The sequence below is a fragment of the Nylanderia fulva genome, unplaced genomic scaffold, assembly GCF_048542155.1.
Source record: "Nylanderia fulva isolate GAGA-0341 unplaced genomic scaffold, ASM4854215v1 Scaffold3, whole genome shotgun sequence".
NCBI lineage: Eukaryota > Metazoa > Arthropoda > Insecta > Hymenoptera > Formicidae > Nylanderia > Nylanderia fulva.
Genome location: NW_028190368.1, coordinates 637,452 through 652,473, shown reverse-complemented (window position 1 = coordinate 652,473; position 15,022 = coordinate 637,452). Strand labels below are relative to the sequence as shown.

General features: G+C 32.5%; 2 protein-coding genes across 2 annotated transcripts in view; both read right to left on the bottom strand.

The window, feature by feature from the left end:
• dally (division abnormally delayed protein) overlaps window positions 1-10,556 on the bottom strand; it is a 59,724-nt gene extending 49,168 nt beyond the window's left edge. The window contains exons 1-2 of the mRNA XM_029311459.2: window positions 9,676-10,556; window positions 5,863-6,000 (exon numbers count right to left, since the gene is read on the bottom strand). Of these exons, the coding sequence (XP_029167292.1) occupies window positions 5,863-6,000; window positions 9,676-9,910 (373 nt within the window). The 5' untranslated portion in view covers window positions 9,911-10,556. The remainder of the gene's footprint in view (window positions 1-5,862; window positions 6,001-9,675) is intronic.
• A 370-nt stretch (window positions 10,557-10,926) lies between these two features.
• Mcm7 (minichromosome maintenance 7) lies at window positions 10,927-14,404 on the bottom strand. Its single transcript, XM_029303348.2, has 10 exons — window positions 14,243-14,404; window positions 13,897-14,105; window positions 13,573-13,736; window positions 13,314-13,494; window positions 13,042-13,179; window positions 12,781-12,966; window positions 12,502-12,715; window positions 11,860-12,337; window positions 11,574-11,725; window positions 10,927-11,442 (listed from the first exon to the last, which is right to left on the bottom strand). The coding sequence occupies exons 1-10, from the start codon at window positions 14,280-14,282 to the stop codon at window positions 11,027-11,029; spliced, it is 2,178 nt and encodes a 725-aa protein (XP_029159181.2). The 5' UTR covers window positions 14,283-14,404; the 3' UTR covers window positions 10,927-11,026.
• Between the last annotated feature and the right edge of the window lie 618 nt (window positions 14,405-15,022).

Genomic DNA, 15,022 nt, shown 5'->3' with positions numbered 1-15,022 from the left:
TAGAAAATTGTGATCAGAGAATTGAATTGAGCTGTCCGGAGACTATACTATATATTGATATATTCGACCTCGTACGTAATTCGTCACAGCGATTTATCCTTGAGTTTCTTTTTTTTTCTTTTACCAGTTCTTTTCGTAATCTAACTCGATCAAACGTTTCCTCATGCAAATGCGCTTACTTGAGATTTCGCGAGAGTGACAAGAGGAGCGTGCTTAAGAGACGAAGCGAAAAGGAGCGCTTAATCGGTAAGCGCATAAAACGAATAAGAAGAAGCTCCTCGATTTTCGCTCCAGTGGCTCAGGCAAGAATCTATGCACATTTCATCACCCTCCAAAAGTGTGCACCCCACGGTTCTAATGGCCCTATTAAAGGAAATGACGAGTGGCCAATAATAATCGAAAGGTATCTTTATATTGATGGTATTCATTATTGAGAATAAAAATGTCAACAGATAATTTTGAAGGCTCTAGTAATTTTTTATGGACCTGTACACATGTTGCGAAAAAAGCAACAGTGTAATACATTATAAAATATTTTATATACTTGATAATTTTTAATAAATCGTAATAAAATCAAAATTATTGAAAAAATATATAATAATGAAAAACTGTAAATTATAATAAATATATAATTTATTTATTATAATATTATATAATATGATATTATAATATGATATTATAATATGATAATATAATGTAATTATATTATTATATTATTAATTATAAGAGAGAAGAGAAGAGTTATAAAAAATATTATAATATTATAAATAGAAAAATACACACAATATGTAATATATGTAACAATATAAGATTTCGGAAGGTGCAAAATTTCAATAAAACTAATTTCCGAATTATTTTAGGAATGTTTTGGTTAAAATATCGATTTTTTCTCGCGCGAAAAGACAACATCGCGATACTAAAATTAAATCGACCGAAAATATACCGGTTCCGATATCTGATTTGTGACATCGAAATTGCATCTCGTGAACGAAAGTCGCGCCATGTAACGGAGTAAAGCGATTTAATTTTTTTTTCAAGATATGTCTCCGTTAATTAAAATTAATGGCATATATAAAAATACGCGCATTGCAATATCTCGCAGCCCATTTCTTTTTCTTTTTCTCTCTTAGGATAGAGAAAACGGGGCCCTTTATATTTTCCTTGAATAAAGCGTGTCGAGGCGGATTATCCTCGCGTTATATAATTGAAACTTCAAAAGTCTGGGTCGCGCGCGACTACTCGGATTTTTTTTCCTTCAATTACAAAGATTCGAGTAAGACGCCGAATAGAGATAAAAATAAATTCGACAATGACCGGATAATCTTTTCGTTTCTATGAGAAATTGCATCGATCTTAGTTAATCAGACAGATATGTAAAACGAGACATTTCATTTATATTAAACCTTTCTGACCCCTTTTTTCTCTGTTTAAAAATTCTCTGTCGAAAAATTTTATCGAAAAAATCTTTTTTCTGAATATACTACGTAACGATACTACGTAACACACAAATTGAAAGATCAGTGTTTAAAAAAGATAACTGAGAAAAATTTCGACAGACTGATAAAATAATTGAAAAAAACTCTTAAGACATTTTCTTGAAATATCTCTAAGAGCGATAGAATATCTTATAATCTAAAAAATGTCAAGCAGTAGAAAAAAAATGTTTTTCAATAATGTCTAACAGTGCAAATTTTTTGCATAGTCAAGACAAGTGAAAGTTGTTAATTAAGTTGTTAAATATCATGTATTATAAGAGGCAAAAATTCAGATATATTTAAAACCAAACTGTAGTCCATAAATTTATTTGTCACAATTAGACACATGAAATAAAAATTGATTATCAGCCAGAGATAGTAACAAATTATCGACGATGCATGTATTATTAATCTTCTTTATGTCGTTAAACAAAAATAGTGCATACTTCATTTATTGTGTCAAATTAAAGATAGATGCATATTTTTGTGTTATGTTTACATCTTTTTCAGTTGTTTTAATAATTTATCATTTAAGTTCAAGTAACACAATAGTAATATCTTAAATTAACACATAAATGTGTTAAATATTTATTATAAAATTATTAACGAGTACCATTTTTAACGAGAAAACAAATTTTCTTACTGTGTAAATTCTATTTTTTTTAAGTACAATGTTATATATAGCTGCAATGATAAACGTATACATGTTTATTAATTATCGTGTAATTCTACACTTAATATTTGTGTAATTTTACAAATTTTTTTATACAATGTAACAAAATTACAACGTGTAGCTTAAATAAAATTTAAAGATTTGGAGAGCGAAGGGAGTTTTGGTGAGGCTGCAAAAAATGCCGACGCTATACGCGACGAAGATGCAAATACTTCGCGATGCAACGAGAAAGAGAGAGAGAGGAAATAAGTTTTTCGCGGCATCGAAAATAGCAGAGCGCGGAGTCTGTGCTTGAATTCTAGACGCCGTGTTACCGAGGCAACGACACGCGCTTCGCGTTTCCGCACGCTTTGCCGCTATCTTCCTCTATCTCCGTCCTCCGTCTCTGTCATGTGCACACGCACACGTGTACGTGATGCGTACTGGTTAAACGTATACACTGATATAAATACCGGACCGACCACGTAATCGAGGTGACTGAAGAGCTGTAAAGCCGAAGACCGATCGTTTGAAAGTTTTTAGAAAATAAGAAAAAATTTTTTAGAATTTTTAGAAAAATTTTAGAAAAAATTTTTAGAATTTGTAGAAAATAAAAAAAAATAAAAAATCTCGATTAAAATAATATAAGTAAGAAGAAGTAAAGTAGGGAGTAATATCTGTTTCGCATTCAAAGTACATATATATTGAACGAGAAGCGATCCGTAGAATTAATTCACAATAATTCATAGCAATGAGGTTTAATATGCAAAGCAACAGGGGGATTTGTATGAGTCACGCGAGTTGACATCGCGGTGTTAATTTCTCGTATGTGAATATTCAGCTCGCGCGCCGTCGAGATAAGCGCTCGAAATAAGGAGTGACATGTTTGCGGCATATCTGAACGAGCGCGGCCGATGCCCAGGAATTAAAAGAGATGGATCGAAAGAGGGAGAAAGAGGATGATCGAGGAGAAAGGAGGGATTCGCACTCTCTCGTCCCCGTATAAGGCGGCGGAGACTTCGATCCTTCGCGAAGAGGAAAGACCGGCAACGCACGAGAGTAAGAGTCGAAAAATCGTCGTCTCTCGCGAAACTTTTTTTCCGACTTTTCTTAGGGTGTCCCGAAAATCGTGAATCATCTGTTAATGACAGATTCCTGGGATCATTTGGAGACGATTTTTCCTCGGCGAAAATGTCGAGGCACCAATAATTTTCGAGTTATCTTTTGTATAGAATAAAATATTGTATAATAAACCCACATTCTTCAATTAATTTCAAGTATTAGAGTTTTCCAAGTATTTTAAAAGTGTGCTAAAAAGCCATTTGAAATAGTGTTCCATCGAAATATATATTTTTTCATTTAAAAATGGCATCTAACAATAAGAATTTTCAACGTGTGTTCTCTGACGTCATAATCCAACATGGCGGCAGGATCCAGGAGCCTTAACAGGATTTTAATTCCAAACTTATTACAAAGATACATGCTGCAAAAATTGGGAGTGCAAATGATAGTCTCTTTCGATAGATGATTCACGAATTTCGGGACACCCTGTATAGAATAAACGCGATGGAGAGACGCGTTTTTTTTTAAGGGAGAGAAAAAGGCACCACCTCTTCCCACCTTTTGTCGAACCTTTATCGGTGTACAACGACCGATGGAAATTCCTATAAGTCAAACGCGTCGAAGGACAAATGAAAGAGCTCCTTAGCGATTCTAATAAAAAAACGCCAGAAACAAGAATAAAACCGCAGGTCACTCTCTTCTAATACTAAATCACTCTCTCAGTTACCTGTTAGTTGGGATGTGGAGTTTTATACATCCCAAATACAGGTTACGAAAATTATAATGGCGGATCTCTTAAAATGATGAATATCAGTGAAGAGAGAAAACGTTATTAATTTTATATATAAAGAACTACACGTCTCTTATTTATAACAAATAAAGTAATAAAGAAAATTGCCTCTTTTCAACGCTTCGTTTGCCAATATTTATTTGTTCCTATTCGGTCGCTTTATAGTCGAGAGTTTCCAGTTTTATGGTTCTCTTTTTCTTTACAGTCTTTACTCTAATAATTTAATGATACCTTTTGAATATTTATCTCTCGCGAATAAATAAACGTAATTTTGTTCATTTATTTTCTTACATAGAATTCGAAAATATATTTATTTGCTGTTAAATATTTGAAAATATGTAATGTAATATGTAATTTATTAACATGTTTGTCATCGACTACAAATAATATTATATTAATAATTAAATGCAAATGTCATCTGATATCTATAGTAACAGTTTTTTCAATATTTTGTTACATAAATAACATACATTAAAATGTGTAACAATCACATTATAAAGACTAATTCCATTGATGTCTGTCAATGTTATAAATCGATTCTAACTCAATGGATTATTTATAAGATTATCATTGCAGCAATATAGCATCGTACTTGGAAACAATGGTAATTTTATATCAATAATTAAATGCAAATATTATCTAATATTTAACAACAGCTTTTTCAATATTTTGTTACATAAATGACATTATTTACATTAAAATGTGCAACAGTGCACATGAAAGACTGATTGCAGCTATATAGCATCATATTTGGGGAAAAGTATAGAATCGATTATATACACTGAAAAAAATTTGTTAACTTGACTAAACTTTTCAACTAATTACTATTTTGTTAATTGAATATAGATTAATATTTAAGTCAAATATACGTTTTGTTAGATTTAATTTAAATATTTTAATATGTTCAATTAACAAAATAATATTTTAGTTGAATGGTTTAGTCAAGTTAACAAATTTTTATTCAGTGTACAAACACAGTTGATAGGGTTCCAGCAGACTTAATGAAAAAAATTCCCTGACTTTTTTAGATTTTCTAATTGTAAGATCACCAGAAATTAATTTTTTCCCTGACTTTTTAGTATTATTTTTTCCAAATATACAATTTGCATATATCTATATAATAAATCAATTAAATGTTAAATCATAAAATCCTTAAGATATTTTTGTCAACAATAAAAAGGTTCGGAAGTTAAAAAAACAAAAATTTAAATCAATTATACAATTTGCATTATATACAATAATCGAAACAAACTATTTAAATAATCACCTTTTTCATTTATATTATATCCAATTTTTTAGTTTTATCTTTATCAAACACATTGAAATAAAATAACACGACGATGAAAATATAAATTAACAAACACGCTGTAGATGAATCGATTTTTAACAACACAGAAAATCAGTGTGCTGAGAGTTAAGAAAAAGTTTATATTTATTTAATATAAAAAATTTTTTATTTAATAAAAATTTAAATAGTAAAATTTCCTGACTTTTCCCTGACAATTCCAGATTTACAAAATTCCCTGACAATCCGGTTTTTCAGATTTCCCTGATCGCTAAACACCCTGGTTGATTAATTATTAATAATAATTATCATTTAAATTTCTCAAAATACAAATTAACCGACGTTGATGGAAATAGTTTTGAATCATTTTTGTGTCATAATCACAGCTGATTAATTATTATCAATGATAATCAAATTTAAATTTCTCGAAATACAAATTAACCGACGTTGATAGAAATAGTTCAGAAGAATTTTTATATTTCATGAGTGCATGATTATTACGAATTTACATTCGCACGTTTATCCGCGAAAACGCATTTTGCTCGGCAACGCAAAACGTGGTAGGAAGCCACGAGAAGAGATAAAGTATGTATCTTACCTCTGAGAGCGTCGGCGGTGGTGACGAGGAGACCCTGCAGACTTCTGCTATGATGATGAATCAGATTGTGGAAGTCGGTCCGAGCTTGTTGCTTCAAACGATCCTCCATCTCCTCGCCGCAGCACTTGCCATGACACGCTGAAAAAAAAAGGAAAAAAGAGAGAAGATAAGAGAGATGCTTGACGTTATTATTGCGCAACGTCACCCACGCGTTGAAAGGCTCCCCCTTTCCGCTGGAGGAGCTAAATCAAATTGGAGCACGATTAAGGGAGGAAGCAGGGGAGAAAGGAGGAGCTTGAGTTGCACGTCAAACTACATATAAACTCGACACACCGAGTTAAAAGCATAGTGAGATCCGACCCATATTTGCGAGATCGTTCGAAGGAACGAGGAGCGTAAACGTAATCGAAGCGCGATCGTGTGTAAATCTTTGTAACTCGATCGAAAAACGGAATTTTATTATATCAAATATTGTTTTATCGCGGCGCATACGCAAACGGAATTTCGTTTCAATCGAATTAAATCGTCGAGTTTCCAATTTTATACACACATTTCGTTTGTACGTTTTCGCGTCACCGGAATTTTCGTTATATAATCCCAATATGTATATAATCCACGATTTTCTATTTTTCGAAAGAGAATTTTGGTAAAGATCATCAATAATTTACTAAATTTATTAAATTTTGATGTGAATTGATAAATGATTTTTTTTCTTTTTGAAACAGCAATTAAATATCGCAATTAAATGTAAAGAATAAAAGTGCAAGCATTGTACAGGATATATCTAAATAAGTGCGAAAAATTTCAGATGATTCTTTGTCGAAAATTAAGGGGGGTTACTTATATATTCCTTCCTCGAGGAGTTACATTTTTCTAAAGAGAAAGGTAAAAATTAAGTTCTTATATAAAAAAAATAAAAACTTAATTTTTACTCTTCCTCTTTTAAGTGTAATTCCTCAAGAAGGGATATAAGAGTATATGTTTGTATAAGAAACTCCCCTTAATATTCAACAAAAACTCATCTATTTAAATACACCCTATATATATTTATAATACATAAAATAAATGTTAATTATCTCAATTCAACATATAGTCATCATTTTGGATTCTATAATTTAACATATTAAATATGAAAAATGTTGAATAAATAAAAAGTGTGTCCATCACATCGAACGCGCATGTATTTAGTGTTAATAATATAATCGCGGTTCGGAAACGGTAATAATAACATTTTCGCGCGATAATTTCAACCGAGATCAGAAAATATGCCGCGTCGCAATCGATCGAAATCTCGCGGTGACGTGCATTCCTCTTCGCCTCTGGGGGAACCGGTTTAGCGAACACGAAGCTACATCGAATTTAAAGACCGAGCTATATACATATATATATATATGTATAGTACGAATAAAAATACGTATAACTATATATAGAGACTGACATTTGAATATACAGAAATGTGAATATATAAAAAAATGAAAGAATCATTGTATAAACAATTAAATATAGAAATATAAATATTAATACATGGATATGTGTCAGTAGAGATATGTTGAATATTAGAATAGATACAAATATTATATTTTTAAAATATCAAACTTTTGAAGTAAAAAAATTTTTTGAATACTTTTACAGAGAAATAATAAAAGACTTAAAAATGAGACCAACAATGTTCAGATAAAAAGCAGAACAAATGCAGATTAAGTCACGAATAAAAAAAATAAAATACGTAGTTGTCTGTGACATAAATTTAGATAAATATGTAATACTTGTTTAAAACGTCAATATTTTTTCTTTTTTTAAGAAGAAAAGAAAACATTAACGTCGCATTTATCTAGGAGAACTAGATTTGTAATATCTTTTTTATTTTTAGATTGGTAAAAATAAATTTCTCCACACATGCGTACGCACACACATATATGTTTCGTAAACGAATAACTTGTAAAATTAATGGAAAAAGACGCGGACACGTGTTATGCAATCACGTAATGTCACGTTGGAGTCGGATACGTTAACCAATAGGATTAATAGTTTCAAAGTTCGAAAAAACATCACATAAATCACAAAATCAACAAGGAACTGAAACGTGTGTGAAATAGAGAGAACGAAGAAAAATCGGCAAAGAAAATCGTGTCACGATGAACGATATAGTTATGTAAATGACAGATTCTTCGACGTCGGAGAATCGATAGAGGCGTTAAATTCCTCCTTTGTCAAATCTCATCTCCTCTTGGAGAGTCAATCGCGCGAAACAGAGCTACGATGGTGATTTACAAAAACAAATTCTCCCTTGCATTTTCGAGATATCTAAATTTCGAATGCAATTATATGCAAATATTTGTGATTCTAATTCATTTTCCAAGAGAAAAATTTCCGAAAAGCTTCAGAGATTTTAGCATATAATCAATGAAATAATACACGAGAGAATAAAAAATTTGTTTAATCATCACATTTTCAATCATTTGTGAAGAATTATTTGCGTGTTTGAGGAAAAGATACTTGATATCATTTGTGTGTAAATTTATTCACGCAGAAATCGTAACATTTAATACGAAATATTACTATTACATACCGAATAATGTCAATTATCAATATTAAATTAGATATTAAACATTAATTGTATAATATCAACAATTTTAATAGGCACTTGTAATCACACAGTATTATTAGCAAGTGTATAAGTTAATATCGAGAGAACTACACATATATTAATACAATTGAAGTCTGTTATTGGTAATAATTATTATCGAGCTAGTGGAAATTGCATATTGTTATATATCAACATTTTGATTAACTATGAATTATTGGAAATATTAAAAAATAGAAAAATACTGACACATATATGTTATCGATTTTCAATAAAATCATTTTAAAGAAAAAATTGAACTTTATATCGAATTAACTCTGACATTAAATCTATTATCAAAAAAAGAAACTATTTTGACGAACGAACCGTAGCCTCATTTCACGAATAAGTCAAAAGTTCGTCGTCCAATTACGTGATTGTCTGAGAGAGAGAGAGAGAGAGAGAGAGAGAGAGATCGCTAAATTCGACTGAACGGGGCGATTGTGCTAATAATGTCAATTATTAATGTAGGTAATAGAAAGAGCTAATAAGAGCCAACCGTGAAATATTGTATAAACGCGAATTAAAACATTATATATCTAAATAATTTTAGACACTAAAATTTATCAGTTTAAAATTGAACGTTTCGGTAAAAGTAAAAGAGATTAAAAAAATAAAATTAATTTAGTATAATTTTAAACTAGTAAATAGTGCCTAAAATTATGTAGGAGGATTTTTATTTGCGCTTTTATCTCTTCGTTTGGCTCTTATAGAGTCACTCCTTTTTATTATATATATATATATATATTATAATTTTTAAAATTATATATAATTTCTATATTGATATATTCAAAGCCTTGTTATTTTTACTCAATGATTAAACCGCAATATTTATCAATTATATATTTTCTTCAATCAACATTGTTTGACCGCTTTTTGTAATCATTTTTATATTTATCTCTCCTTCATTTTTCCTTCTCTCTCACATTGCAAAGTATGTCCATTTGAGAGAAATGTCAGTTTCACCTGACTTTGATGTCGCTTTCCAACTACTCTCCGGAGGGACGCGTTCACGTAAGTACGTGTTTCTCGTGTGAAAAATGTGACAGAATATATATATATATATATATATATATATATATATATATATATATATAATGGAATGTAAAAATGATACAATATAATACGGTAGAGTGTTTCACACCGCACGAGCGGTATGAAATTGGAGTCGTGCGAAAAAATCCACTTACTTTTCGGAAGGTGATCCCCGGCTGGCACGAGCGTGATGTTCTTGCTGTCGAAGAACGGCCTGATCAGGTCGCAGCTGGCGACGAGCTCGGTGCTATCGTCGCTGGACGTCGTCTTCGAGTGGTGCAAGGATCTCGCGTGCACCGTCGTGCAAACACAGTGACAGCACACGAGGAGGATCGCGAGCAGAGTCGAAGGACTCGCGGAGAGCGCGAGGGCTCGCGCGATTATTTGCATTTTGGCAAAATGGCTCCGAAAGGGAATATGTAAAGAGAAAGAGTGAGAAACAGAAAAACCGCGAAAATTCGCGAGCGCTCTTGCGAGAATCTCTATCGGTTCTCTCGCGCGCGCGATAAACGCCTGTTTTCTCTTCTCTCTTCCTTGCGTTCCTCCACCTCTTCTTCTTCTTCTTCTTCTTCTTCTTCTTTTATGGATTCGTCCCCGGCGGAGTCATCCACCGTATCGGAACGCGATGATTGTTTGCCGAACGGCGGACGCGCCGTCAGACGGTACGACGACGGCGACGAAAACGAGAGGCGGCAGTGCTGCGTGCACTCGGGGCATGCGGCGCGAACATTTGGTGCGTTCGCGAAACGGGTAGGGGGAAGAGGGAGAAAATAAGAGACGAAGAATGAGAGAGGTCAGAGACGGCGATCAGCGATTGCGTCCAGGCGCGATCGCGTATATCCAGCTCCTCCGGTGCTCCCGGCACATGCACGGCTCGACCACTTTGCTCCTATCCTTGCACTGTGTAACGCACATATACTAATATTTTATGTGTGTGTATACGCACACGCGCGACGCGCACACACGCACGTTTGACCGCACCGCGAACGCGAAGATGGGAGCGAGACGGACCCGCGTCGATGCACCTCCCCAGAGCGACTCGATGCGACTGAAGCGCCGGGTTCGAGTGTCACGGGGTTATACTCGGCCGGCTGGCGCGAACGCAGCGCCCCCTACGGTCGATTCTGTGCAACTCCTCGGAACGCCGACTTATCGACAAAATCCTTGGCCGATTTTCTTCTTTATCGACTGCTGTTGATGCACTTGTAAATCTAGAAACAAATTTTTTGAATTTGAATATTTATTATTTAAATATTTTAATTATGCATATGATTAATAAAAAAGTATAAAAAAATTCTCTTAAATAAAGATATTAATATAAACAATAATTATAATTATTATAAATAATTAATAAAAAATTAATATAATGAAATAAAATAAATATGTAAATAAATATATATAAGAAATAAATATTAATCGTTTATTGTCGAGTTACAAAAAAAAGAAAGCTACATCAGATTACATTCTGCTGAAAATATGATGAAGATAGTGTCTTCAAATACGAAATTATATAAAAGTAATCAATCTTCTGGTCTGATTGACCTGCCACACGTTCAACGCTTCGTACTCCTCGATGCACTTGTATACGGGATCGGGTTTAAATCCCTTGCTCGTGCATCGCTCCAAAATATCCGACACTTTGACTGTCTTCTTATCACCGGCAAGTTCCCGTATCAGGTGGAAAATTCTATTGATTGGATTCTGTTGCGCGTTATTTACGCGTTGTTCGGAATAGTTGATCGAATGCTTGGACATCTCCACTAATCTGTTCGCCTCTGCAATGTCGTCCTTGTCAACTACGTTTGATAGTCGCAGTCGTGCTAATGCTGTCGACAACCGAAGAATAGCTAGCAGATTACGAGCGGAAGTGAACGTCTTGTCGTGGCTGTTACGCGCTTCCTTTCGCATTTCCACGTAAGAGTCTGCAAAGAATTTTGCACAAATTTTAAATATTATTTATCTATTAAATAAATTTAATATAAGATAATATAAAACATTAATATTTCATAATATAATTAAAGAAAACAAAATAACAATTTAAATGCATACGCACCTACAATATACTCTGTTAATTCTTCTGATACAACAGGTTCTTTTGTCTTACACAAATTTATATATTTTCTTATTAATTTCATATCTATAGCTTCCGTTTCAGTAGGAGGTTGCGAGCAATGTTGATGCACATATGTAATATGTTGTGCTAATCTATGTAAAATTATTTGTGTTCATTAGCGCAGCAAACAAACATTAAAATAATAATTAAATACAAAATTAAAAATAATCAAGTTAAATGATTAAAATAAATAATACCAATTTAATATGCTTGTGAATATGCTTACTTAAGATCATTACTTCGGTCTGCGCGATCCTGGATAAGCCACAATAAGTCAAATCGCGACAACAATGCGGCAGGCAATTGAATATTTTGTTCAACCGATCTCTGCGGATTATATCTGCCATACGCCGGATTGGCAGCAGCCAATATGGACACTCTAGCGTTCAAACGAGCCATTATTCCGGCTTTAGCAATAGATATGGTTTGCTGTTCCATTACTTCGTGAATCGCCGTTCTATCTGCATCTGCCATCTTATCAAACTCGTCGATGCAGCAAACTCCTTGATCCGCCAACACCAAAGCTCCACCTTCCAATATCATTTGACCACTCAGAGGATCCTTCATGATAGCAGCAGTTAAACCCACACCGGACGAGCCTCGTCCTGTGGTATACTGCGATCTTGGAGCCAATCGTGTGATGTAGGATAATAATTGCGACTTTGCTACACCAGGATCTCCCATCAAACAAATATTAATGTTGCCTACAAATAATGAGAATGAGATTATTTTATCGCATTATATTTTTTGATATCTACAGATATTAAAACAAAAAAATGATTATATTACTTTTTAAATTTTTAGATCAAATATTTAATATATAGACATTAAAATATATAAAATTTCGTTGGTAATTATATATCCTCACCTCGAATTTTAATATCGCCCTTCTTCTTGTCTGTTCCACCAACAAGAAGTAAAAGTAATGCCTTTTTCACATCCTCGAGCCCATAAATTTCCGGTGCTAAGGAACAAGCCAACTTGTTGTAAAAATCATCTTGCATCAGTAAACTTAATTCTTGATCGGTCAATTCGGCACTTCCATCGTCTACTGTATCAATGTTATTGAGACATACTATTTTCTGAAATTAAATAAAAGATTAATCAGTCACAGATAATCGAATAAAATTGATTTATCTATTCTTACATGTGCCTCCAAATAAGTCTCACTGGAAAGCGCAGGCCCTGATCTAGCATTGAAACCTGTTTTCAAAAAGGGCAAGAACACCCCAGTAACAATAATGTGATCACCAGGCAAGCAATTTCTCGTTGTTTCGCCTCGACAAAAGATAGTTAAGGATCGTGGTATATGGCCAACTGGAACTTGTTCACTCTATAGAGAAATAAATAAAATTGCAAGAAGTATTTAAATGTTTAAATAAACTTAAGAATATTGAAATAAACTTACATGTTCCTGCAATTTTATCTCTTGAAATTTTATAAACTTCGAACCTTTTGTCTGCAAGTACAATCTGCCACCAGATTTATTCACACGACATCCATCACTTGGACATGTCCGTAGTGGCATAAAACTCAAAGAATGCACCTACAATAATTAGTTTTATGCATAACTCCTCAAATCTCTTTATATATATATTATAAAAATTATGTATTATATTGTTAAATTATGCAATAATTAATACAAAAATATATAAATAAAATAAAATTTAATCTTCTTACCGGTTGGCTCACTTCTGAACCGCATTCATCGCATGTGTATGTTGCTACAACAATCATAGGCTTTACTTCAGTAGTTTTTGTAACAATGCCTCTAACTGTCACCAATTTTCCAATCTTGTCTGCCTTAATATCTCTTACTGAATATGCTTTTGTATCAGAAAAATCTTTAAAATATACTTCACTAAAAATATGTAAATGCTACCATGAGACTTGATTACTTATTTTAACAAATGTTTGAATATAAATTAAGTTTCCTTACAAACGACGCATCAATTCAGGAGCATATTTAACTCTAGTGTCCTGAGCTTCACCTTGTTGTCTATTACGAGCCTGCATTAATGACCGATGCTCCATATAAATATCCAATGTATCTTGAGGTAAGACAACTCTTTCTTTGAACTCAGGTAACATTTCTTGAACCAACTAAATTACATGAATAAAATAAAGTTTATAATTATTTTTTACAAATAACTAAAATATATATAAACTTACATATTTGCAATATGTTTATGTACTTTTGTCTCTATGCAACAAATAAACTTTCACATAGTAAATTAATCTATAGCAATATTTGCATACATACATCCAAAACCAAATTAGTGTATCTTCGTGTATTATTAGCAACAGATGTGGCTAGCTCCTCGTCAAACGATTGTACATCATCCAAATCGATTTCGAAACTAATTTGTTCTCTGTGAGCTATTTTGGTAAGCTGCTGTCTGTATTTAAAGGTCTTATTTTCGGTCTTATCATCCATTGTTACGAATTCCAGAAAAAAAGTCTTGAATTGTTCTAAAATAATTATTTATTTTATATCAAATCTGTTACTTAATGTAGATAAAGATTAATAAAAATAATTAATCACAAATCAGATACATAACCGGTAATTTCACAGAATTGAGAAATTCTATAAAAACGTAAAGTCTCACCTCTGTCTTTAACATAATCTCTCGCCACTTTGTTCGCCATTTTTAAACGAATATTGAAAACACAATTTTATCCGAAATCCTTTTGCAACAAATATAATTTTCTTCAACGAATATTATGGTTAACGAAAACTTCTCCGTGATTGCCTTCCTTTCCCGCGTAAATTATAAACCACGAGTTATAAAATATATAGACGGAAAATTATAGAAATAATTCGAGCGACAAGCATGAAATCTCTAAAAATCGCTATTGGTCCGAATTGTTTTGGACAAGCGAAAATGACGTCACACGATTAGCTGTCAAATAAAAGCATTTTTCATATTCGGTTCGATTAGATTGATTTTCGAGAAGTCGGCGTAGTACATACATACATATATATATATGAAAACGTCATATTGTTTAAATTAATTTTTCTTGAAAATGTGTAATTGTAAGCTTTACGCTTTATCTCTTTATTGACAAAACATTTCTATTTTAATATTTAGTAAGTCATCTTTATATAATGATTTTTGAGCTGAAAAATAAATAATAAAATATTTTAATTAAAAGCAAATTTAAAAAATATGTATATAATTTTTTGATATATTGCTCAATGTTAACGTCATAAAAATTATAACATTCGAATTACGCTACGCGCGATAAGATGCCTTTTCACGAGTCGCGGAAACCGATTGTTTGAGCGACAAAATGATCATGTAACATAACTTTTGTCGCTGAACTAAACAGCGATAATTTTTGTTCATGAAAAGAATAACAGCGCGATAGAATTGATAAAGTTGAGC

Coding starts and splice junctions, on each gene's coding strand:
- Mcm7 (XM_029303348.2), bottom strand. CDS start 14,282: ATGGCGAACAAAGTGGCGAGAGATTATGTTAAAGACAGAG. Junction 13,495..13,572: donor CCTGAATTGATGCGTCGTTT/GTAAGGAAACTT, acceptor ACATATTTTTAG/TGAAGTATATTTTAAAGATT. Junction 12,967..13,041: donor AGATAAAATTGCAGGAACAT/GTAAGTTTATTT, acceptor ATTTCTCTATAG/AGTGAACAAGTTCCAGTTGG.